The following is a 16252-nucleotide window of genomic DNA, read 5'->3' as shown; positions in this document are numbered from 1 at the left end:
TGACAGGCATGCACATCTGCCCCATGCATATTCATTAGGGCTAACATGGTGGTCCTCCAGGACAGGGTTGGAGACCACTGCTGTATAGGGCGCCCGTGTGCGATTCTGAAAAGCCACTTACGTGGCTGCTGAGACCAGGCATCCTATACAGAATCAGGCCCTTCAAGTTTTTTGTGGCAAAATATAGTGAATAAGACAGTAGGGACCGGATTCTGTAAATGGCACCTACATTGGCTGGCGCCTTAAAAAAATAGCACTGGCCTTGTGTTTCACAGTTTGCGGTAGGAGGACTTGGGCATCCCTCCTGCCGTGGGTTGTTTTGGGGGTTCCTGCAAGGGAGAGTGAGTATCCCTCCTGCCGTAGACAGAGTGTGTGTGTATGTAAGGGGGGGAGTTCAGGGTAGGTGGCTGACTTATGGTGGGATTCGGGGGGTTCCTTGCCACTGCCGCTCAACTGATCATGGCAGGGAGATTTCCTTTCCGCAATCTGCTCAGCGGCAATGCGATTCTCTAAATAATGCCTAGTTAGAGAATCGGGGTGGTTCGGCAGGAATAGGTGTCTGTTCATTAGGACAGACAACAATTCTGTATGGAATGCCTGTATGTGATTCTCAAAAGCCACTTAGGCAGCTGCTGAGACCGGACATCCTATTTTAAAGTCTTTTGTGACAAAATATCATGCATTGGTGCCGTTATCAGTATTGATGCTCATATCAAATTTAGATGCCGTTAATATAGGACAGACTTTTAAAGGCTTACACTTCTAGTGCATAACTTTTACTGAGAATCAAGCCTAACAGCGCCTAAGGTTATTTATGGCCTTGACTACTTTAATCTAATCTAATCTTTGATTTTATATACCGATTCATCCCAACAAGAGGGCTCAAAGTTAAAAGATTAATGAAATATACAAGAGATTAGAGCAGAAACTGTATCTTTTATGCCAAAATTTTAACTGTTATGGTTGATTATTTGAGAAAGGAGAGCCATTAGTAAATCTGTGAAATAAATATGGCTTCAATGATTTATGAAAAATGGGTAAATGAGCGAGAACTCTAACTATAGAGAGAAGGTCATTCCAAACTTTTACGAATAGGAAAGAGAATGATCGACAGAAATTGGCCTTAGTTTTTATTCTCCTAACAGTAAGAAAGCCAAGTTTAAGGGCTCCTTTTACGAAGGTGCGCTAAGTGTTTTAGCGCGCGTACTGGATTAGCGCGCTAGCCAAAAATCTACCGCCTGTTCAAAAGGAGGCGGTAGCGGCAATTTAGCACGCGCTATTATGTGCGTTAAGGCACTAGTGCGCCTTTGTAAAAGTTGCCCTAAATTTCTGAGAGCTCCTAGAGTTAGAGATTTCTGGTGCATTAAACAAAACAGAGACCAATGGAGAAAAATACCACTTAAATTGCACACTTAAATTGGATCCTCCAATAGACAGGAAGCCAGTGAAGGGATCTCAATAAATGTGTAACATGATCATCCCTATATTCTACTTACAAGTACTCAATGACCCTACATTGTGACTATTACTCTGTCTTTCTAAACTAAACCTTAGGTTTGTATACCGCGCCATCTCCGCAAGCGTAGAGCTCGGCACGGTTTACAGAGTTAGGGTAGAAAAGAACTACAATGAAGGGTTATAGGAAAGGAACTAGGAAGATAGAGAGGGACATGGTACCAGAGAGCGGGAGATGTTAGATTTTTGAAAAGAGCCAAGTTTTCAGGTGTTTGCGGAAGGATTGGAGGGAGTTTGAATTTCTGAGCGGGGATGTGAGGTTGTTCCAGAGTTCTGTAATCAAATTGCATTTACTTAAAGAAACATAAAGCGAGTTGCCGCAGTCCAACTGAGATAGACTAATAGCCTGAACCAGAACTGCAAAATGTTGCTGAAAAAAAAGATGACGTACTCTTCGAAGCATCTTTAGACTGAAAAAAACAAAGATTAGTAAGTAAGGGCTCCTTTTACTAAGCTACTGCTGCGGGCACTAAAAACGCTAGCGCACCTTAGTAACAGGAGCCCTAAAAGTTTATTTCTAGAAAGTATAGTAAATTATTCAGACTGCACCAAAAGAGGTTGTTTATGATTACAGTTATTTTTATTTGATATTCTGCTCCCTGGAGCTGGCCTATGAGAATGTAATCAACTGCCACTCTGGCTAAAGCAGGTAAAAGACACTGCATCCTTCAAGAAACAGCTGAATAGCTACACTCAGTGGCCTAGTAACTAGAGAATGACACGGTGACAAAATTCATCATCGTCCCCGTCCCCGCGGATAACCGCGGGAAACCATCTTCATGGCCACAACCACTGACCCGCAAGCTTTGCTTTGAAGAATGCTGGTGTAGAAGGATTGAGATTGAAATAGACACTAGAAAATGACATGGGATTATTTCCCGCGCTTATCCGCGGGGACGGGAACAGTGATGAATTTTGTCACCGTGTCATTCTCTACTAGTAACCCTCTGGGTGCAGTCTCGGTGGAGGCGCCGGCACTTGTCCTCCTCTTCGCCCCCTCCAGCCGCATGTGTGCACCCCTTTCCTTCCCTCGTACCTCTTTCATTTTCCTGGCACAAGCAGTATTGCGAGCTTGCTGCCTGCGTCTGCGTCGGCTCTCTCTGACCTCACTCCTGGGTCCCATGCCTCAGGAGAGAGAGATGACATGACTTGGGCAGCAAATTCGTGATGTTGCTCATGCTGAGAAATTTAAAGAAGTATGGGGAAGGGAACGGGGCGCGCAGCGGGGTGGGGTCAAGAAAAAGTGGATGAGCAGAGAAGAGGGCGGAGAGGGGCATTACCACCCCGGTCGCCACTCTTCCTTGCTATGCCACTGGCTACACTTCTTTCTGTTGGCTCATGTAGGGGTTTCTGAATGAATTAAGGATGAAAGTAGAGTGAAGATATGACCTGTGATAATTTCAACTGATGTCTGATGTTTGATCAATGGATTGTTGTAGTTATTAGGGGGGGGGGGTTAGTGGGTTTTTAAATTATGTATGTTTATGATGATACAAGATATGAGCTATATTCAGTACAGTAAGCATTTCCGTGAATGACTTAGGCCCCCTTTTACTAAGCTGCGGTAAAAGGCTTAGTAAATGCGAAATACAGTACTCCCCCAATATTCGCGGGGGTTCCATTTCAGGAACCCCCCGCAGATCTTGAAAAACCATGAATACGGTTTTTCATGGGGGAGACTTGGGAGGGCAGCGAGAGAGGGAGGAGAGAGCAGCCGAAGCGCCAGCGAGTGCAGGAAATCACTCGCTGGATGCTCTAACTGCCTCTTCCTGCACTAAGTCGGGCCTTACCAATCAGGAGCTACATGTCAAAGCAGCTCCTGATTGGATAAGGCCCGACTTAGGGTAGGAAGAGGCGGTCGGAGCATACAGCGAGTGATTTTCTGCACTCGCTGGCACTCCGGCTGCTCTCTCCTGCCACTCCCGCTGCCCTCTCCTTGTCGGCGGTTCGTGGTCGGAAAATACCACTGACCGCGAACGACCGGGGAAACACTGTATTCTGATACTGCTCTGACGCTATGAGCGTCGGAGCATTTACTAAAAAAAGGGGGGCGGGTTGATTTGATTTTAGTGAATATTAAAAAATGCCAATTTTGTTTCAACCTTTTGCTTAAATATAATTTTCTAACCATTTCCCTTTGTAGCTCAACCATTACATTAAGCAGGTTCGCTTCAAAACCCGTGACGGACGCGAGGTTTTCTTTGATGACAAAGGCAATGTGCCAGCTTACTTTGACATTGCAAACTGGATCCTGCTCCCTGATGGCTCCTTAGGTAGCATTAAAGTTGGGAGCTTCAATCAGTCAGCCCCAGAGGGCCAGCAGCTCATTGTCAACCAAAGTGCCATCTTGTGGAATCCTTATTTTAACCAGGCATGATTATTATTATTATTATTTTGAATGGGATATACTGTATACTGCATCCTATAAACACAATCAGGAAGTGGAGAAGAAAGAGAAAACAGGATGTGAAGCTTGACTAGCTGGAGAAAGTGGTCAATATATGTGTCCTTCCAGAAACAAAGGATTTTTCATGCATTAACACAGTTGAACATATTTAAAAGCTTCTTTGATTTTATAAAATCACCCTGCAGTAAATTTTATATGGTGATAAGACAGTGCAAATGTTTTTAAAACTTGAGTGTAGACATGTTTGAGGGCAGAGTTCATGTAATTCTATTTATTTATTATTCTGGATGAATATAGCATTTATATCAAAATGGTTTATAAAACATTGGGTAAGAATTGGAGATATTTCTAGATATGCATGTTTAATATTTAAAACAACAACATAAAATGGGCACCAGATGGAGAGGGAGATGTATTTTAAAACAGTTCAATCTGAGGAACAACATACGACTGACAGACATAAAAAAAGACCATAAACTTTAAATTCACTGAGGCCTGGATTCTGTAACCGGTGCCATCGTCATCGGCTGCCAGGTACAGAATTGAGCCTCTGGCAAAAGTAGGTGCCAGAAATGTAAACCAGGGTTTTCCTGCCCTAAATTTCCAGTGCTTACCGTTGAAGTGAATCGTGCTTTAGGCCGACTAACACCCCTCCCAGATTAGCCATGCCTACAGCGATGTTAGGCAGATGGAGGTGCGATTCTGATGCCGATTTTTGGGGGCACCATGAAACTCGGCTTAAAACGTTGTTTCAACAGACCTTTTTACTGAGTTTGGACACCTATAAAATTGACACTGCTTAAAGAATCTGGGTCTAAGTTGTTAAGAGTCTTGTCAAAGTATTAAGAAAGGTCACATGTTTATTAAAAGGCATAGCATAGCATCTACTTTATTTTCTTCTATGAGCTTTCTTGTCAGATTTCTATGGGAAGTGCTTACAGAAATGAAGGGATAAATACATAGTAATATAGTAGATGACGGCAGATAAAGACTCGAATGGTCCATCCAGTCTGCCCAACCCGATTCGATTTAAATTTTTTCTTCTTAGCTATTTCTGGGCAAGAATCCAAAGCTCTACCTGGTTCTGTGCTTGGGTTCCAACTGCCGAAGTCTCCGTCAAATCTCATTCCAGCCCATCTACACCCTCCCAGCCATTGAAGCCCTCCCCAGCCCATTCTCAACCAAAAGGCCATATATAGACACAGACCGTGTACATCTGCCCAGTACTGGCCTTAGTTCTTCAATATTTACTATTATTTTCTGATTCTAGATCCTCTGTGTTCATCCGACGCTTCTTTGAACTCTGTCACCATTTTCATCTCCACCACCTGGCTCAGGAGCGCATTCTAGGCATCCACCACCTTCTCCGTAAACTAGAATTTCATTACATTGCTCTTGAATCTACCACCCCTCAACCTCAAATTATGTCCTCTGATTTTACCATTTTCCTTTCTCTGGAAAAGATTTTGTTCTATGTTAATACCTTTCAAGTATCTGAACATCTGAATCAGGGGTCTTCAAAGTCCCTCCTCGAGGGCCGAATCCAGTCAGGTTTTCAGGATTTCCCCAATGAATATGCATGAGATCTATTTGCCTGCACTGCTTTCATGCATATTCATTGGAGAAATCTCAAAAATCTGACTGGATTCGGCCCTCGAGGAGGGACTTTGGAGACCCCTGATCTGAATCATATCTCCCCTGTTCCTCCTTTCCTCTAGGGCAGGGGTAGGCAATTCTGGTTCTCGAGAGCCGGAACCAGGTCAGACCAGAAGACGTATGAGGAGAGACTGGAAGCCATGAATATGTATACCCTAGAGCAGGGGTAGGCAATTCCAGTCCTCGAGAGCCAGAGCCAGGTCAGGTTTTCAGGATACCCACAATCAAGTTTCAAGTTCAAGTTTATTAAAATTTTGATTAATCGCTTAATCTTGCTTCAAAGCGATGTACATACATAAAAGTAAATATTTAAATTACAACTTTAAAATAAAATTGCATTTTTAAAATTAACAATAAAACAATAATTAATATATAATCATTAAATAAAATTAAATAAAAAAAAAAAAAAATTAAAATGCAATTTAACAAACATGAATGAAGGGAAAAAGGGGAAATGAAATACAATTTATTATAGAAAAGAAGGTAGGGAAAAACAAAAGGATGGGAGTTCAAAGAATTGTCAAAAACAGCATTATTGAAATTCTAGGGAAAAACTTGTTAGTCAAAAGCATCTTTAAATAAGAATGTTTTTAAATTAATCTTAAATTTCTCAATATCATGTTCTTTCCTTAAGTATATTGGCAAAGAGTTCCAAATTTGTGGAGCAGTAATAGAGAATATATATTGTCTTCTAGTATTAATAATTTTGAGGGATGGAATTGTTAATAAATGCTGTTCGTTGGATCGTAATGTTCTATTTGTAGAGTAAGGAATTAGTGTATTAAAAATAAATGCAGGTGTTTTAAAAAGCATCGCTTTAAAAGTGAGTAGGCTTAGTTTATATGTTATTCTATGGGATACTGGAAGCCAATGAGCTTTCTTGAGCAGTGGTGTTACGTGATCAAATTTTTTTGTCCTTGTTAGTAATTTAATTGAAGTATTTTGTATTATTTGAAGTCGTCTTATTTCATTCTGTGCAATTCCTTTATAAAGGGCATTGCAATAATCTATTCTAGAGATTACTAAAGAGTGGATCAAGATATTTAGAGATTTGGAACAAAGATATTGTGAAAGAGAGCGAATTTGACGGAGTCTATAGAATGATGATTTTACGATACTACCTATGTGTTCATGAAAAGTTAATTTACTGTCAAATATGACTCCTAGAATTTTAATTGAATCAACTAACTGCAAAGGAATATTTTTTATATTAATAGGGGTAATAAGTTTAGGATTTTCTTTCCATGGAAAAAGCACCGTTTTTGTTTTTTCAATATTAAGAGCTAACATATTTGTGTCTAACCAATTATGGATTTGTTCAAGTTTATTATTAATAGTTGTGATATCCAAAGGGTTACTAGGATCCAAAGGATGCAGAAGTTGAATATCGTCAGCGTATGCAAATACGTGAAAACCTATAGTATGTATTAGATGTATTAGATGTATTAGATGGATTTGCATGCACTGCCTCCTTGAGATGCAAATCTATCTCATGCATATTTATTGTGGATATCCTGAAAACCTGACCTGGCTCTGGCTCTCGAGGACTGGAATTGCCTACCCCTGCTCTAGGGTATACATATTCATGGCTTCCAGTCTCTCCTCATACGTCTTCTGGCACAAACCTCTTATCATTTTCGTCGCCCTCCTGTAGACCGCTTCAAGTCTTCTCATGTCCTTCACCAGATACGGTCTCCAAAGCTGAATATGCCAAGTGGGGCCTCACCAATGACCTGTACAGGGGCATCAACACCTTCTTCCTTCCACTGGCTTTGCCTCTCTTTATACAGTCCAGCATCCTTCTGTCAGCAGCCACCTCCTTGTCACACAGTATTTTTGCCTTTAGATCTTCGGACACTATCACCCCAAGGTCCCTCTCCCCGTTAGTGCATATCAGTCTCTCACCTCCCAGCATATACAGTTCCTTCTGATTATTAATCCCCAAATGCATCACTACATTTCTTTGCATTGAATTTTAGTTGCCAGATATTACACCATTCCTCTAACTTTTGCAGATCCTTTTTCATATTTTCCACTCCCTCTTCAGTGTCTACTCTGTAACAAATCTTGGTATCATCTGCAAAAAGGCAAACTTTTCCTTCTAACCTTCAACAAACATATTGAACAGGATCAGCCTCAGCACCAAACCCTGAGGGACTCCACTACTCACCTTTCCTTCCTCCGAGCGACTTCTATTAACTACCACCCTCTGGCGTCTGTCCGTCAACCAGTTTCTAACCCAGTTCACCACTTTGGGTCCTAACTTCAGCCATTCAAGTTTGCTCAAGAGCTTCCTATGAGGAACCGTATCAAAGGCTTTGCTGAAATCTAAGTAAATTACATCTAGCATATGTCCTCAATCCAGTTCTCTGGTCATCCAATCAAAAAATTCAATCAGGTTTGTTTGGCACAATTTACTTTTTGTAAAACCATGTTGCCTCTTCCATTATTTTTCCAACAACCGAAGTGAGGCTTACCGGCCTATAGTTTCCCGCTTCATCTCTGTGACCACTTTAGTGAATAGGGACCACATCCGCTCTTCAGTCCCCAGGAACCACTCCCGTCTCCAGAGATTTGTTGAACCAATCTTTAATAGGACCCGCCAGAACCTCTCTGAGCTCCCTCAGTATCCTGGGATGGATCCCGTCCGGTCCCATCACTTTGTCCACCTTCAGTTTTTCAAGTTGTTCATAAACACTTTCCTCCATGAACAGCGCAGAATCTACTCCATTTTCTTGCATTACTTTGCTAAACAATCTTGGTCCTTCTCCAGGATTTTCTTCCGTGAACACAGAACAGAAGTATTCCTAAATGTACCCAATGGTGCCTATATTAATGTATTATGATATGACTGGATATTGGAAGCTGAGCGGCATTCCTCCAACTATATTGCCGCCAATGCAGCAGGGGGTGGTGATGCTTCAATATTGTGTCTTCCATCATTAGAAACAGGCAGGTTCCCTGGAGTCCTGCAGAGCATGCCTGTCTTTCACAATTGAAAATATAATAGTGAAACAGTGCCCTCCACTGGCAGGTATAGGTAAACGACTCCTTCTCAGAGGGAACAGTGATTGGAAGCCAACGATTTTCCTGAAACAAGGGTGTTACATAGCTATAGTTTTAGCATTATATAACATACATAACTGCTGTGTTACATATAAAGGGAGGAAATGGAGTAAAGAACTACAATATAGGCTAGGAAAGTTCACATAAACATCAAGGTTTTGTAGTAGTCTCTGCTAACTGCATAAAAGAGTGTATCTTCTTGAGAGCTGTGAAAGACTTTCTAATCTAATTTAATCTTCCATTTGTGTGTCGCTCATACCTATACAGGCTCTAGGCGACTTACAGAGGGAGGGGTTAGAAGAGGGCAGGGAGGTCAATGGGAATTAGAAAGGAGGGGGAGGAGAGAAGAGAAGAGAAGCATGTAAGTTCTGTAGTCAAAAGGAAGAGTTTTAGTTTCTTACAAAGTGGAGGTGCAGTTACCGTATTTTTCACTTCATAATATTCACTTTTTTCCCTATAAAAGTGGAAGGAAAAAAGGGTGTGTCTTACAAAACAAATATAACCAACCCCTCCCCCCCCAGTACCTTTAGATCAGACATGTCAGGCCCACCAAACAATTCCTGCTGTCGCCGAGATCTAGCCCGCCATTCCTTTCCTCCCTCCATCAGGTGCAGCGCAGCTCCGCCAATGTTAAAAGGAGCTGCGTCGAAATCGGAGCCCTGCTGCTGCTGCAGCGCGTTCCCTCGGCCGTGGTCATGTACGTCAGAGGGCTGCGGCAGAGGAAACATGCTAAGGTGATGGCAGGGCTCCGATTTTGACGCAGCTCCTTTGCACATTGTTGCAGTTGTGCTGCACCTGATGGCTGCGCCTGGAGATAGTTGTGCGGTTGATTGGTGACAGCGGGGCCTGTCTGAATGTCATGCATAGATTGATGCTGACATCAGGGCCTGCCTTCTTCGTGGCCTGCCTTCTTCGTGGATGGTTGTTTTCAGCTGTTGGGCCCCTCTTTGGCCTCTGGCTCTCTCCTGCCTCCTGTCTCAGACCGCTGAAGGCAGATGCCTGTCTTCAGCTGCTGGAATGGAGGGAGGGAACGGATAAAGAAAGGAGACCCTGGGAAGCGAGTTATTAGAAGACACTGGGACTACAACATGATATAAATAATGACCAGACATCAAAAGGTAGAACAAATGATTTTATTTTCTATTTTGTGATTACAATATGTCAGATTTGAAATGTGTATACTGCTAGAGCTGACATGGAGGGGAGGGTGGACAGGGTACAGAGCCTGGCATATATTAGTACACAATTTGGTTCAGAATGTTTTTTTTCTTGTTTTCCTCCTCTAAATCTAGGGTGAATCTTATAAGAACATAAGAATTGCCATTGCTAGGTCAGACCAGTGGTCCATCGTGCCCAGCAGTCCGCTCCCGTGGCGGTCCTTAGGTCAAAGACCAGTGCCCTAACTGAGTCTAGCCTTACCTGCATATGTTCTGGTTTAGCAGGAACTTGTCTAACTTTGTCTTGAATCCCTGGAGGGTGTTTTCCCCTATAACAGCCTCCAGAAGAGCCTTCCAGTTTTCTACCACTGTCTGGGTGAAGAAGAACTTCCTTATGTTTGTACATAATCGATCCCCTTTTAACTTTAGAGAGTGCCCTCTCGTTCTCCCTACCTTGGAGAGGGTGAACAACCTGTCTTTATCTACTAAGTCTATTCCCTTCATTATCTTGAATGTTTCGATCATGTCCCCTCTGTCTCCTCTTTTCAAGGGAGAAGAGGCCCAGTTTCTCTAATCTCTCACTTTATGACAACTCCTCCAGCCCCTTAACCATTTTAGTCGCTCTTCTCTGGACCCTTTCGACTAGTACAGTGTCCTTCTTCAAGAATGGCAACCAGTGCTGGACACAGTATTCCAGGTGGGAACGTACCATGGCCCGGTACAGCAGTATGATAACTTTCTCTGATCTGTTCGTGATCCCCTTCTTAATCATTCATAGCATTCTGTTCACCCTTATCGCCGCTGTCGTGCATTGCGCGGACGGCTTCATCGACTTGTCGACCAGTACTCCCAAGTCTCTTTCCTGGGGTTTCTTTCTGAGTACTGCACCAGACATCCTGTATTTGTGTATAAGATTTTTGTTACCAACATGCATCGCCTTACACTTATCCACGTTAAACCTCATTTTCCATTTCGCAGCCCATTTCTTGAGCATGTTTATGTCACGTTGCAGGTTTTCGCAATCCTTCTGTGTCGTCACTACTCTGAATATCTTTGTATTGTCTGCAAATTTAATCACCTCACTCGTCGTACCAATTTCAAGGTCGTTTATAAATATGTTGAAGAACACAGGTCAAAACACCGAACCCTGCGGCACTCCACTCGTGACGCTTTTCCAGTCCGAGTATTGTCCATATACCCCCACTCTCTGTTTCCTATCCACCAACCAGTTTTTAATCCATATGAGTATTTCACCTTTGATTCCATGGCTTGCAATTTTTCAAAGCAGTCATTCATGCGAGACCCTGTCAAATGTCTTCTGAAACTCCAGATATACAATGTCGACCGGGTCACCCTTGTCTATCTGTCTGTTTACTCCCTCAAGAAGTGCAGCAAGTTCGTCAAGCAAGATCTTCCTTTTGCTGAAGCCGTGTTGGCTGGTCCTCATCAGATTGTGTCCATCAAGGTGGTCAATGATGCGGTCCTTTATCAGCACCTCTACCATCTTTCCCAAGGTCAGACTCACTGGTCTGTAGTTTCCCGGATTTCCCCTTGAACCTTTCTTGAAGATCGACGTAACATTTGCCACTTTCCAGTCTTCCGGAATCCTTCCCGATTTGATCAACAGATTGGTTATTAGTTGAAGCAATTCAGCTATAACGCCTTTCAGTTCCTTGATTACCCACGGATGAATGCCATCTGGCCCAGGGGATTTGTTGTTTTTAAGCCTATCAATCTGCCTGCATACCTCTTCTAGACTGACCATCAACCCAGTCAGTTTCCTGTCTTCATTTCCTTCATATAGCCTGTTGTCTTCCAGTATGTTGTGTATATCCTGTTCGGTAAATACAGATGCAAAAATGTGTTTAGTTTGTCGGCGATGGCTTTGTCCTCCTTTAGCACTCCCTTTATTCCTTGATCATCCAACGGCCCCACCGCATCCTTCGTGGGTCATTTTCTCTTAATATATTGAAAGAATGGCTTTAAGTTTTTTTCTTCCTTGGCCATTTTTTCCTTGTAGTCTCCGGTGCGTCTTATGGCGCGAAAAATAAGATAGTTAGTTTTTCTGAGAGTAGCTTGTAAGTTCAGTTGTCAAAGAGGAAGGTTTTCAACTTCTTCCGGAATAGGGTGTGACCAGTTTCTGTTTGGATCGCTTCTGGTAAGGCATTTCAAGTTTTTATGCCCAGAAATGTAAACATTGAATGGAACATTCGCCTGTAATGGAGGTTTTTTGTGGACGGCAGATTTAGTTGTATTCTGTTACTGATTCTCCTGGACGTGGACCAGGCCGTTAAGAATAGTAGGGTGAGAGGGGTGGCTGAGTTTCAAAGGACTATGTGGTGTAAGATGTATGATATTTTGAAGTATATCCAAGAATTTCCATACTGGGCCATACCAAAGGCTCATCTAGTCAGTATCCAGTTTCTAAGTGGACAATATAAATCACAAACACAATTTGTGTTTAGTCAACAACTCTCTATCAATAAGGTTTACAAGTTTAATAATAATAACAGTTTATATACCACAGAACTGCTGTACCACAGTACCGCAGTACCACTGTACCACAGGAGGGGCCTAAGACAACTGGGCCGATTCCGGTTGGCCCAGGTGCCTCAAGCCCCATCTGTGGGTGGGGTTTGAGCCACCTAGGCCAATCAGGCCCTAAGGCCAGCCATTCCAGAGATGGCTGGCCTGTCGGATGGATGGGCTTGGCACCCGTTCATCCGACCAACAATTTTTAAGGTATGGGGAGGGGGGGTCGTGGGGTAGGCGGGGGGCGAATGGGGGTTCAGGGGGGCTGTCGTGGGATCCCTCCTGGCTGGGATCCCTCCTGCCTATAATTTAGTGGGGGGTGGGGGTTAGGGGGTGTCGCTGGGCCAGGAGGGCTTGGGCTCCCTCCTGGCCAGATCAGGGGGGAGGGGGGTTGGAGATCGCCAGGCCAGGAGGGCTTGGGCTCCCTCCTGGCCCCTTGGACTCAGCGGGGGGTTGGGGATCGTGGAGCAAGAGGGCTTGGGGCTCCCTCGTGCCCCGAACGTAGTTGGGGGTTCAGGGTGCTGCGGGCCAGGAGGGCTTGGGCTCCCTCCTGCCCGGATCATTGTAGGGGGGAATTCTGTAACTGGTGTTGTTTTTGACAGACACCGGTTACAGAATCCAGCTTTTAGGCGAAGGACTGGCTCCTCCTTCGCCTAAAAGCCCTTGTTTTGGGCATTTGGGACTTAGGCTTTTTGTAGGTTGATTATATGGTGTAAGTTTAGAAGTAGTGGTGGTCTAGGCATTTTAACAGCTGAACGTGGAGGCAGGCCATTATCAAAAAAACACGGGAAGGGGTAAAACGCGGACCTCCTGGACCTGACAGACCTCACGGATCTAAACCCGCACGTCCTTAAAAATCTGAGGTCCGTGCCACTTGTAGTTAGTTTCTGGCTCTGACAGACCTCGGTGACAATTTAGCTCTGACAGATCTGTCTCAGCTTAGGGAGGGAAAAGTATTAGGATTCGTCAGAGCTAAAATGTCTTTCCCGAAGAAACAGAGGCTTGCCAGAATAAGTAATCAGTCAGTGTAAGTTATTCAGTGATGGAAAGACAGATCGCCAGAAATAGGTGTGCCTGCTACAATGTCTGAGGATATTTCAATTAAAAGCCGCAGAACTGTTTGGGCTGATTCATTCCTGCCACTGTCTCATCCCCATAACGGTAGTCTCTGGCTCTGACAGATCTCGATGACAATTTAGCTCTGACAGATCCTAATTCTTTTCCCTCCCTATGCTGAGATGGATCCGTCAGAGCTAAATTGTCACCGAGGTCTGTCAGAGCCAGAAACTAACTACAAGTGGCACGGACCTCAGATTTTTAAGGACGTGCGTGTTTAGATCTGCGATATCCGTCAGGTCCATGAGGTCCGTGTTTTACCCTTTCCCAAAAAAACCTCCTTTTGGACTTTTTTTTGATAATGGACATTTTCCCTGCTTCTACTTTCAACATTTAAGACCTTAGGCCAAAAGGAGACTTAGACGTTTTTTTTTTTTATTATTATGCCCCTCCATGTGTTTTACATTAATAAAAAAGGGTTACAAAATCTAAAATTTATAGACAAGGACAAACATGATACGCAGACTTGACATACAGTTAAACAAAGTGGATGAGGGGAGAACTATAATATAGCAAAGAAATAATAAAATCTCTGGTTTGCTTTGTGTTTTTTGTTAACCTTTGCTGTTGCTTTCTTGGGACTCTTCTGTGTTTTCCTGGTTACCGGATGGGTGGGGCATGCACAGGGTGCCAAGCTGAAACAAAATAGGTGCAATGTGTATTTCAATTACACGCCATTAAGGGCCACTTACAAAGCAACAGTAGTGATTCCTGTGCAGCAAATGTGACACAGCCCTTTCATTTCCGATGGGCTGCGTTGCATTTACTGTGCCAATACTGACAACTGTGACTATGTAAATGGGGCCCTAAATTAGGCAAATTAGTGGCCCTGTGGTAGCTTGTGTATATTCATTTTAGCGGGGAAAATTTAAGGATTTTTTATTTAGCACAGTGAAAGATCTGGAAGCAGAAACAATAGGCAGAGTCAACTGCTGAATGTAGTACAACTATATTTCTCTCATTCTTCTTTTCCTCAGATTCCCCATTCTGTGTGCTCTGAGAGTTGTGCTCCTGGATACAGAAAAATTCTATCTCCTGAGAAGCAGGTCTGCTGTTTTGACTGTGTCCCTTGCTCTGAAGGAGAATTCTCCAACTCATTGGGTAGACAAAATGCATCATATCATTTCATGAATATTGGATACCTTCACTGATCAAATTAAAGCATATGAACAAAGATACACATTTTCTTATGCAAGACTGATGTACAGATTATGACTAAAGGACATTTGAATTTGTCTAGAATTTTCATATAGAAATAAAAGTGTATATCTAAACTGGTCTTGCCCTTTTCCTAAAATTTCTGAATCATTGGTATGAAAATGTTTAAACAATTAGAGTTAATATGTACTATCTTCCATAGATGCGGAGAACTGTGTGAAGTGCCCTGAAGATCAATGGCCAAGTGAGAAGAAGGAACAGTGTCTCCCCAGAGTCATAGAGTTCCTGTCCTATAATGATCTTTTGGGAGCAGCTGTGGCTTCCATTGCTGTTTTCTTCTCCATCATCACAGCTACAATACTTGGAATCTTTATTAAATATCGAGACACTCCTGTGGTGAAGGCCAATAACCGGGATCTCAGCTACATCCTCCTCACCTCTCTCATTCTATCTTTCCTATGTCCCTTGCTATTTATTGGCCGTACTGGAAGAGTGAACTGTCTGCTACGACAAGTGTCTTTTGGGATTATTTTTGGAACTGCAATTTCTTCAGTGCTGGCAAAGACCATCACAGTTCTCCTTGCCTTCAAAGCTACCAAGCCAAACAGCAAGCTAAGCAAATGGGTTGGGACAAGAGTCTCCAACTATGTAGTCCTTCTCTGCTCCTCAGGTGAAATTGTTATATGCACTGCATGGCTGCTTATCTCTCCTCCATTCCCAGACTATGATATACAGTCTGAAAAAGGGAAGATGATTCTACAGTGTAACGAGGGGTCCACTATTGCTTTTTATAGTGTGATTGGGTATGTTGGTTTTTTGGCTCTTCTAAGTTTCATTGTGGCTTTCCTAGCAAGGAAGTTGCCTGACAGTTTTAATGAGGCACAGCTTATTACTTTCAGCATGCTGGTGTTCTGCAGTGTCTGGGTGTCCTTCATCCCGGCCTACCTGAGCACCAAAGGCAAATACATGGTGGCTGTGGAGATATTTGCCATCCTGGCTTCTAGTGCTGGACTGCTGGGTTGTATTTTTTTACCAAAGTGCTACATCATTGTGTTAAGGCCTGACTTGAACACAAAGGATCATTTAACTGGGAAAAAGTTTTCTAACAAACCTGATTTCTCTTCCTTTTAATGTCGAGGGTGATAAAATGGTTTGTTTGACCTTTTTGTTCATGCCACCTCTACACAGATGAGAATTCAATGTCAGAGTTGTTGAAAGTAGTTGAGTTTACCAATCTGTGTGCCCTTATGATTTCTTCCATGATGGATAAATCTGTCTGTTAGAAGAAAGAAGAAAATGTAGATAAGAAGACAGAATATTCAGTAATGCAGATATATTGGCTCAGATTCTCTAAATAGTGCCAGTTTTTTAATGCACCTGAAGGGCACCTAAGCTTGGTGAAAAACACCTCTGGGCTGTATAATCATTCCCAAGTGGTTTATTATTCTGCTGAGACCTGACCTGAACATAAAGGACCATTTAATTGGGAAAATATTTCTGACAAAGATGTGGACGGGCATTTTCCAACAAAATATCCAAGTCACAATTGAGACTTCCTGCCCATCAGTGGCATGCAGTCAGGTCCTTCAGGGGATTTGCCCCACCCCATAAAGGCACATCAGCACAGTGAGGGGAAGGGAGACCA

The 16252-nt window shown here is 43.1% G+C and overlaps 1 protein-coding gene across 1 annotated transcript in view; it reads left to right on the top strand.

Moving 5' to 3' along the window:
- Positions 1–15738, top strand: part of LOC117349755 (vomeronasal type-2 receptor 26-like) — a 53915-nt gene extending 38177 nt beyond the window's left edge. Inside the window, exons 5-7 of the mRNA XM_033923346.1 lie at positions 3659–3886; positions 14427–14550; positions 14810–15738. Coding sequence (XP_033779237.1) covers positions 3659–3886; positions 14427–14550; positions 14810–15738 — 1281 coding nt within the window. The remainder of the gene's footprint in view (positions 1–3658; positions 3887–14426; positions 14551–14809) is intronic.
- The last annotated feature ends 514 nt before the right edge of the window (positions 15739–16252 follow it).

Source organism: Geotrypetes seraphini, chromosome 16, assembly GCF_902459505.1.
Source record: "Geotrypetes seraphini chromosome 16, aGeoSer1.1, whole genome shotgun sequence".
NCBI classification, from domain to species: domain Eukaryota; kingdom Metazoa; phylum Chordata; class Amphibia; order Gymnophiona; family Dermophiidae; genus Geotrypetes; species Geotrypetes seraphini.
This window is presented reverse-complemented; position numbering and strand designations above follow the sequence as displayed.